At 31.9% G+C, this 10,000-nt stretch overlaps 1 protein-coding gene across 4 annotated transcripts in view; it reads right to left on the bottom strand.

Annotated features, from left to right (window-relative positions):
- The window catches only part of FOXP2 (forkhead box P2), a 532,992-nt gene that overhangs the window by 241,079 nt on the left and 281,913 nt on the right, over positions 1-10,000 (bottom strand). For all 4 annotated transcript variants that reach the window (XM_068549334.1, XM_068549329.1, XM_068549330.1 and 1 more), the window contains exon 3: positions 3,369-3,546. In XM_068549334.1, coding sequence (XP_068405435.1) covers positions 3,369-3,536 — 168 coding nt within the window. In that variant the 5' untranslated portion in view covers positions 3,537-3,546. The remainder of the gene's footprint in view (positions 1-3,368; positions 3,547-10,000) is intronic.

Below are 10,000 nucleotides of genomic sequence, written 5' to 3'. Positions count from 1 at the left end.
TTTACACATAAGCAGGCTTTTTCAAGACTTTTACACCTTCTTGACCAAATTATCAGGGTTAAAGACATTCAAAATGAAATAAAATCACAGAATTATTTTGTAAATGTTAAATACTATGCTTTTGAAAAAAATCACTGCTCTCAATTTCATTTTGAAAATAAAATATGGGGATTCTAGCATTTAAATGGTTACTCAAAGGCTCTGTTTTGAATACTAGGGATAAAGGAACTGACAGTAAGAAAGTACTGACCAGATGTTTTTAAACACCATCACCTGAAACACCTTCAAAGCAGTACAATCTCATAAAACATTCAGAAAGATTATCTGACTTAATGAATGCTCAAAATGCAAGCTCAAATCTACCCTGTAAAGCAATCAAGTTTTTAGCAACTATTTTGACCTTAGTGACACAAACAATTAATTCTGCAAACCTAATATCAAAATAAAATTCTACATCTAATGCAGAATAATTTCTCAATGTAGTTAATCTAAAACAACATTTGAAATACGTTACCTCCATATATTATACATTCTGGTATTTAGTACTAATTTTAGAAGATTAGAAAAGAATGAGGGAGATAGTAATTTCATCAGGAGAAAGCTTTTTTATTACTAATTTTTCAGTGAATATAAAACAGCAAAGCATACCAACAAGGATGTGGCTCCTATGAACATATCCATTATATTACAATATTAAAACTTAAAGAAGATACTCCAGCTTTCAGAAATATTTCAATATTAGTAAACAAAATGCAAGGAAAAATACTAGCTATAATTTATTAATCCCTTTTACTCTGTCAATCCATTTATCATTAAGTATTTGTTATAATGTATTCCAAACACTAACCCTTCCTCCTAAATACATGCCTGATTTAATTCAAACTGCTCACCTCCATGAAAATACAAAAGCCATAAAAATCAAGGTAAACATTCTGTTCTCAAAACAGGCCATATTCTGCCAGAAGTTCATGGCAAACAAAATTCAACTTTGTTCACATCACTCACTGCCTCCTAAATTATATTTATAAATAAGAGACCTTAGCCAAAAATGATTAGTCCATTATACTTTTAAGACGTAATTGAATTTTTTGTTCAAAACTGTACAATTAAATAACACCAAGTAAAGATACATTTGTAAATTTATTTCACTTCTCATGAATTTGTTTTAATACTTCCCCATGGTTTGTATTTTTTCTGAAACGTATTGCATATGTTAGAATTAAAAGCAATAACTGCATTCATTTTATAAAAAGGACATTCCAATCTTTAATGAACTTAAAGGCCTAGTTGAAAATACACTCATGGAAGGACAGAAATTCAATAACCTTAACTGTCTAACTATATTAATATATTTAAACTATAACCAAGGGAAGAGACATTTACAAAGGTTTATGCATGTTTATTTATTAAATCATTACATATCTTCCTGTAGACACTTCCTGAACTGTCTTTTGTAGACACCTACTATACCCATTGTGTTAAATCACTTCTAGAAGGCACTCCACAAACATGCAATACATGACTAAACTTTCTAAGTTATCTGAAGGACATAACTTTTTGTATTTACTTCTGTTTAAGGTTTATATAAACAAACTGTGTAGAACAAAGTAAACTTCAAACTCACGTTATAAACACACCTTACAGACCTTATCATAAAACGCCTCCAGAGTACTATAAAGTATAGCCATGATTTTACTCTGTTTTCTTTATAAGAAAAAATCTAATCAGAGTTTTAAGAAAAATAAGTTACTTCTCTGCATTTCCTTTCGGAACCTGCTGTCTATTAGTACTAAACTGTAATGTTTATTTTCAGTCGTCATTTTCACTTGCCTTTATAAATGCAGTTTAATGTATTCTCAGACAAAATAGAATTTGGCTAAAATTCTAAGGACTCTGACTTAGGGAAGTCAGTAGGAATATTATAGCATTCCACTGGTATGATATTTCTATAAATACATTGAAAGGAATAAAGGGTTATCCTGAAACCTGCATTTATTTAAAGTAATGTGTAAAATAGGCTAATTCTGCAACTTTGGTAGGCATTTAAATCCTATGATGGTGAAAGCAAAATATTTTGAAACAAAATAAAAATTATCTTCCTAATAACTGCTGTCTATTAAAAGAGACATAATTCCCAAATAATAGGGAACTTATTGAAAGAGCTATATCTAGCGCTTTTAAAAGATTATTCTTGAAAACAATGCCTAAAGGTTGAGATATTACTCAGTACATATACTCTAAGATAACTTTCTAAAGGCTGTTATTATTTAAAATAATGATTCTATTAAATTTTACTCTAGTGTGGGCATTTGCTTTAACTTTTGAGCTGCATTCTTTCTCATTATATTCCAACTTAAAAATGTAAATGATACATCACTTAATTTGAAACAATTTTCCATAATACTTCATTATATTTTCATTTTAATGATCTTTTCATGTTTAGTCTGAACGCTATCCAGAGTTTTAAAGAAATCACCTCTATTTTAAAACAAGTATAATCTTATTTTCAAAAAGGGATGCTCATTCTGGCCTAATATAAGTATTTGCTTTGAAAGCTGTCTGTTCTCTGTCACTGTTTCTGCAGACTTGAATCAGTGAAGAATGGAGAGGCTATTCTTTGGCTGAAAAGAATATTTCACTGACAAACAAATTCAGGAAAAATGAATCCGTCACATAAGAAGAATAACACCCTACTTAAAAGTGCACCTTTATTGGGCAGTTGTTTACTTTTCTAGGTTTAAAGAGAACAACTGCCTTTTATGAGACACTAGCAGAAAACAAAAAGTGCCTTTAACGTTATCAAAAGATGCATATTCAAAATCTCTTGAAATGAGTTTTCAAGAAAAGCAACACAAATGATTACGGTGTTTACATGGGTCACAATCTCTCAGCCAATTTCAACTAATTAATAGCTAATATTTGCAGCTATCACAGGCAAGCATCTGTGTTGTGAAAAGTCCTTGTGGTCCTTTTCATCTTAGCTCAGACCTGGAAGAAATTCATTGTATAAGCAAGTATCAAGTAATGTGGCCCTCTGGTGGAAAACTAAGTATCATTCTGCAGCACGATGTTAGACAGTAAACTGGAAGCTATAAAATATTTGTTACAAAGCTTTACAGAACATTCCGAAAATCACCCTGTGAACTTAATTAATAGCCTGACACCTGAAGGGCACTCTGGCGCCGGTATGACGTAACTAAGATGAAAATCCTATCTTTGCTCAGACTTCAATCATGTTCCAAATAATCACAAATGCTCAGCTTCCTTTAGCTTAACACAACATGCTCAATTTGCTCTGAATACATTTTTCATAGTCAAGAAAACAGGCTTATTTGTTTTAAGGAATCACCGAGGAAAACAAAACTTACCTGCTGTTGTTGCAGATGCAGCAGTTCTACTGTGCTTACTTCAGAGCTGGTGTCACCACTTGATCTTCCATCTCTGCTGCCAGCATCTAATTGGCTGCTCAGAGTGCTCATTCCATTTTGATTCATTGAACTGTTGCTTATTGTCTCTGTCGCAGATTCCTGCATCATGACTTAATACCTAAAAGTGATTAAGAAGTATCAATTAACACACGTTACACCTTCACACTTCCATTATCAAGATGTCCCTCTCTGCCAATTACAGAGACAGCATCTTTGGAAGAAAAAAAAAAAAAAAAGCCTTGAATAGTCATTTACCAAGAAAAGCCACACAAATTCAGCTCTCATCCAGATACTAATCACTGAAATTATGGTTTCTATAAGCAATTTTTGTGTGGTTACATTTAATAGCCAAAGTAACATACCATGCCTATAGCATGGTCAGTAACATTTATGAACAACCACATTTTAAAGTCTACCTATAAAACCAGTTTAAATGAAGGCACGATTGCACACTCAGTTCTATGTTTCCTATTATCTACCTTTGACAACCATGGATGACTATACAGCCTTATTTTAAATATTCACTATCTTGATTCTGTCAGAATTTTACAGCACATCTTATGCAAGGCTGTTGTTTAATGATGCACAGCTAATCATACAAAATTAAAATTTTGTAAGGGTGTTACAAATCATATGGTATCAACCAATGATAAATAGTATAATGGGTTTCTTTTTTTTTTGTGACTAAATAAAATTTTGCCTCGGAGGCATTTTAAGAAAAAGCTCCTGCTGCAAACACGTCAGATATTGCCTATTTTTTTAATCAAACAGCTCATATTCATTTATTTTTCTGACATTTAAAACATTTAATACTGTCCTTCCTGGGAAGTAATTAAGCTTATGCATGAGCAGCAATCAAAGTGTTCACTTGAAGATGACTTAAAACTCAATTTTAACATAGGCAAATAAATGAAAGATATAAAATTAATTTTCCAGGCATGTATTAGATATGAAAGCTGGAAATAAAATCTATCAAGACTATCACTAATGATTGTGCTAAAAACAGCATAAATTATGCATATTACCTTCTCTACAGTAATAAATGTTTTATCATTTTCACTGCATAAATATACTGTACTTTCAGGATAGCAATGAGATGTCCTGCCAAGATCAGTGGAAATCCTTGCAGTAAATAGAGAACCAATGTGGTCTTACAAACCAGAATTTCACAGTACATCTTGAATCTGTGGTTTAAAACGATCACTTTTGGCTCTCAGAGATATCAGACTCCTACTCCATAACCTACTAGATGCACTTCTGTGTTCTACTTCTACGGACGGAATTTCAGAAATGCCCTGGCTGTGCTGTGACTTTAACAGGAATGCTAGACAGACAGTGAGCTCAGCCTAAAGCAAAGAAGGACGTTAAACTTATAACTCAATCTAATTTTTTGTTACTATACGATTTCACTGTTTTAAACTTGGTTGTATTTTAAGACTTCTGTCCATTTAAAATTTCTGCCCATTGATTATAAAGCAAATATAAGCTGATATTAATATCTTTTCATGTCATAGACAAATCTTCTTCCCCAGATTCTTACAAAATGTGGCCATGGACATACATAGAGAGAGACACACAAACACAGATACATATCCAACAGAGATTTTTTTGCATACTAATCTTATAACTATTGAAATTAACGGTTATAGTTTAATAGTTTTAAAAGGTATTTTCATCAAAACCTAAATTATCAGATTATTTCTATGACTCTGAAAAATCAGTTTAAAAAAAACCCTGCTTATTTATAAAAGACCATCAGTAACTGGGCTGGCAAAGCAAGTTAGTATAATAAAAACTACAAATACAACTGACAGCTGTTCTGATTTAAAAAAAAACAAAAAAAAAGCAACATCAACAACAAAAACCCATAATCATAAAGGAAACAATTGCTGTAACTATAGTAAACTACTTTTGAACCAAATGTGTTTACGAACAAATAGGCTTTGTTAAACATCTTATTGAACATTAACAAAGAAAAATCATACAAATGAAAACTGATACACAGTGATGGATTTTATAAGAAAAAAACAAAGCTAATACTCTTTTCTGAGATTAGGCAGCTAATAAGTATTCAAATTAGGCATAAATTTTACATGCACAATGTTTAAAATATTCAGAGAAAAGGTCTGATTGCCTTTACTAGTTATATGAAAATTATAATTTGGGTTCTCTTCAACTGTAGAAACAGACAGACATAACGTCCACATATTGCATTTAAATTTTACTTTTGACAATACATCTGGAGTATATATGTAATGTGTATGTTTTTACCTCATCATCTAAATCTGTTTGAAATACTTATTTTCTCTGGGTAGAGTCTGCAACACAAGGAATAAAACTTAAAATTACTGTATGTTCAAATGTAGCAGACAGGTGCAGTATTTAATACTAACCTTTGGGTAGTTAATGTCAGGACCAATTGAATGAATTAAAGAATTCTGCATGTATTACTGTGTTATAATCAAAGCCATCAAATAATTAAGAATAACTAACAAGCAGAGAGTCATGTGTCTAAATCTTTATTACAATTATGAAGAAAGACCTACATAACTTCCAATTTCTATTAACCAGAGGATTTTATTATCCCTTGTGGAATTTTTGACTTTATAAAACCCTGGAGTATAAACTGTGATTTACATTTTAAGTTCAATCATCTAAGTGTTAGTAAAATCATGCTTAACAAAAACAATAACAGTGACAGTACTTTTTTCTCTACAAAACAGAAGAATCTGACTCAAGATTAACATGCAAAAAGAAGGGCAACTGTGTAATTAGATGATTATAATGTACATTTCACCTAAAGAAGAGAGCGTGAAGTATGCCCACTATAAAGGAGACATGTTTTCAAGGATAATGAAGATGCTTTCCAGTATTTACTAAGTTTCTCCTAGTGACATCTCTACACCTATTTTCCACTAGAGGAAATATTTTCAGCACAGTGTGAGGTGCTGTTTACCTTTTAAAGTATATTTTAAATAATTACAAATTCAGCGTATTCTTTCAAAGTGGATGTGCTTGTGATCCCAAATATATCAAACTAAATTATTCATTCTTCTCAATCCTACCACAAATATTTTACAAAAATCAGTGAAAATAATTTCCAGATCATCAAAGAGAAAGGTGAAATTGGGAGTCGCTGTTTTAATGTTTGTCTGAACTGTTAGTTAAACCTTTAAATCTTTCATCATGCACAACTTTTCAGCCACATCGGAAAATAACTCTTCCGACCTTGCACTCAAACGATACAGTTCTACTTTTCTCCCCTGCATTATGTTTTCCTTTCTTTTCTTTTTCTTCTTTTCTTTTTTTTAAGCAAGTCACTGTACAGATACTTATTCTCTACACCACTTCCCTTTTGAAACATTAAACTGACACTGGAACTGACTGCACAAGATTGCATTTTCTCTTCCTAAACAACTTGAATTGAAAGGTTACTTAGTGTAACAATATTTACTTGCAGAATTGTGTTGTTACCAAGGGTATAATGGATGGTGGCTATGCAGGTTTACGCAAGAATGAGTGAAGCATGAGGCATTAGCCATGTGTTTGACATGTTTCAAATTGCTATAATCCAGCATTAAACACACCCAGCAATTCATGCCATTTCTTGCAGCCATAATCTTGAATAAAGCGTGCACAACCACTTATTATATAAATTAGTATATGACTCCCTGTTATAGTCACAACAGTGCTTTTGTGTTTATTTTGCATCAAGATGTAGTCTTTTATTTGTACAAATAGCAGGATATAAAGACATAGCTCAATTAGACCTCCTTACTTTATGATAGGGTAGTACTGAATGCTAGACTTGTTGGCTTTATTTTTTCCTCTAAGAGTTGTAGGTTCCATTGGTATAAAACTGTACCATGTGAGATAGACATTTGCCAGAGCGATAACAGAAACCTGCATGCACCCTGTTCCACATTCACTGCAATGTTCGAAAGTTTGAAACTTGACCTGGGCAAGTACAGTTAGCTGTGTTATTTCAACCACCACCAGGGACACTATTGGTTCTTGTTGCTCACTCAACCTTTTCCCTCTGGTCTTCTCTCTCACCTTTTTCTCTCTCTCCCTCTCTCATCCACTCTACCTCTCTCCCATCCTTCTTCTCTTCCACCCTCTTTTGTATGTATGTATATGTATGCGAATGTATGGATGGATATGGATAGATAGATGATAGCGCTAACTGTATATGTCAAGGATGGTAAGAAGGGAAAAATAACCTCACTTCCCCACCACACTCGCCTGTCCACATACACGGACACTTCATCTTATAATCATGGTGCCTTACTATTCAACCTCATTTTGTTTGGCATCTTACCATTTACTCAAAGCAAATGGATGAAAAAAAAATGACTTCTTAAAAAACTAAGAATAAGTAACAGCACATATAAAAACTTTATAGCTATTCATTTCTATGAACTTTTCTTAAACAAAATTATTTACAGTGACATTAAAAGACATTTTATGTCCAGTACCTGGTTTCTTTCAGTGTCTAATTTATTTAACCAAATAAATGCATTAAATCCAAAAGACTCCAAATATGACATCTAAAGAAAAGTGAGCCATAAGATTAAAAAGTAATCATATATTCTTAAATAGTTCTTCATTTTAAGATATCAATATTAAGTATTACTAAATATTTCTATGTACAGTCACACAAGAAAGGGTTAAGTATGCGGAAAATCTACATATGTAAGAAGAAATCACATACATTTGCCTCAAAATATGAGTTAAATACTGATTTTGAAAACTTGACTGTGATGTAAAACTTCTGAAAGAAACTAGCATTTAGATAATAACTTCTGTGCTCTGGTGGAATTAATTCATCATGGACACCATGCATAGTGCATCTGAAATCTAGTACTGCTTTGCTAAAAGTATTTAATGCTAAGATTGCCTAATAAATCAAAATGCCAGATATGAAGGACATAGTTGAATGTGTAAGAACAAAAAATGAACAAGCACATGAATATTTTTAATTTTAAAAAACGGAACAGGGAGTCCTTTACAACATGATTTAGAGAAGGATATCTGTTGTTATAGCAAGTGATATTATCTTTATTATAATAAGTGATATGACCTTAAGTAAATGAAAATTAAGTTGGGTATAAAGTATTTGCCACTGCTTTTCACTTCCTTAAACAACATGCCTAAAACGCTATTCACAAACTAAGGTCACCTTTCTGGGAAAAAAAAAGAACAAAAAACCTTTAATTAGTAAAAATTCAAATATTCATTCAAAAAGGTTAATAGGCCAAACATCCAAAGTTGTAGGGCATTTCAACATGGTATTTTTAAAAAATAATGGCCATGACTACCTTTAGCAAACAGAATACTCTTAGATCTTCAAGAATGACAAACATCTGGGAAACATAAGAGTAGAACAAATAAAAATCTTATCTTTCACTTCAATCAGCTATTAATTAATTCAGTAATTCAGTATGCTATGTTTTGCTCCAGGATTATAATTAAACTAAGATTTAAAACCCAAGCAACAAAACACAAGTATTTCATTATGAAAACAGCATAAAATACTAAAATTGTTTCACCTCTATGCTATTTCATTTAAATATAGTACAGCAGCAAATCTGAAAGAATGGTAGCTATACAGATGTATTTTACTGAGACATTATGCTTCTGCATCTTATAGTTCAATAAGCCCCATTCACAATATAATTGGAAGGGATTTGATAATACTGATGATTCTGGTGAACTAATTATTTCCATATATTATTTCAGAACTATATTTGTACGTTAATCTTTATATTAAATCTTCTGTAACTCTCACACATTCTTATAATTACCATATGTAGCATCTATTTCTCAAGCAGGTGAAAATCTATACAAAGTTTTACTTTTCAAGGTACAGGCTAAATGGTCAGTCATCCATTAAAGTTTATAAATTTTAATGCTAGTTGAATTCATTAAAATTATTTTAATGTTTTAAGTCAGTCCTTTCTACTATGAATATTTACTTTTTAAAACAAGGGAAGAAGAAAGCTTGGGGAAAGTTTATTTCATTCTGTTATTCTATAACCTCTGACAAACTGAGTTGGCGTTCATTTGTGATACCAAAACGTAATATTTTCTGCAATGTGTTGAACTATCTATCTCTGTATCTTACATATGTGAGAGGAGGACTTAAAAACTAAAGAATGTAACCGAGGTACCAATACAAAAGTAAATACTGGTTACAGTTTACATGAGACCTGATAAGCAGGTATATTCTGTCATACTTTTTCTCATCCTTGCCTAAAGAAAAAGTAGCTTCAAATTCTTGAGACCAGGAATATTTTAGTATAGGAAATAGAGAATTTAACAGTAAAAAAGTGTTAAAGCAATAAGAAATAATTAGATCTCCAAGAACATAAAAAGACCTGCCTAGCAGGCAAAACCTCCCTCTTTTTTATTTAAAAAGCGTAGTGATTGAGTTGTGCAAGCTTGCAAGCTTCCATGCAGTGGGTCCACTTACAGTCAAATTCCCAAAGGTTGGACTACTTGCAATAGCCTTCACTGATCCCCTGGCTAATGAGAGCTCTGAGTATGTACTTCTCTTATGATGGCAGTTT

The sequence above is a fragment of the Eschrichtius robustus genome, chromosome 8, assembly GCF_028021215.1.
Source record: "Eschrichtius robustus isolate mEscRob2 chromosome 8, mEscRob2.pri, whole genome shotgun sequence".
Taxonomy (NCBI): Eukaryota; Metazoa; Chordata; class Mammalia; order Artiodactyla; family Eschrichtiidae; genus Eschrichtius; species Eschrichtius robustus.
Note: the sequence above shows the minus strand (reverse complement) of the source record. Positions and strands in the feature narration are given on the sequence as shown.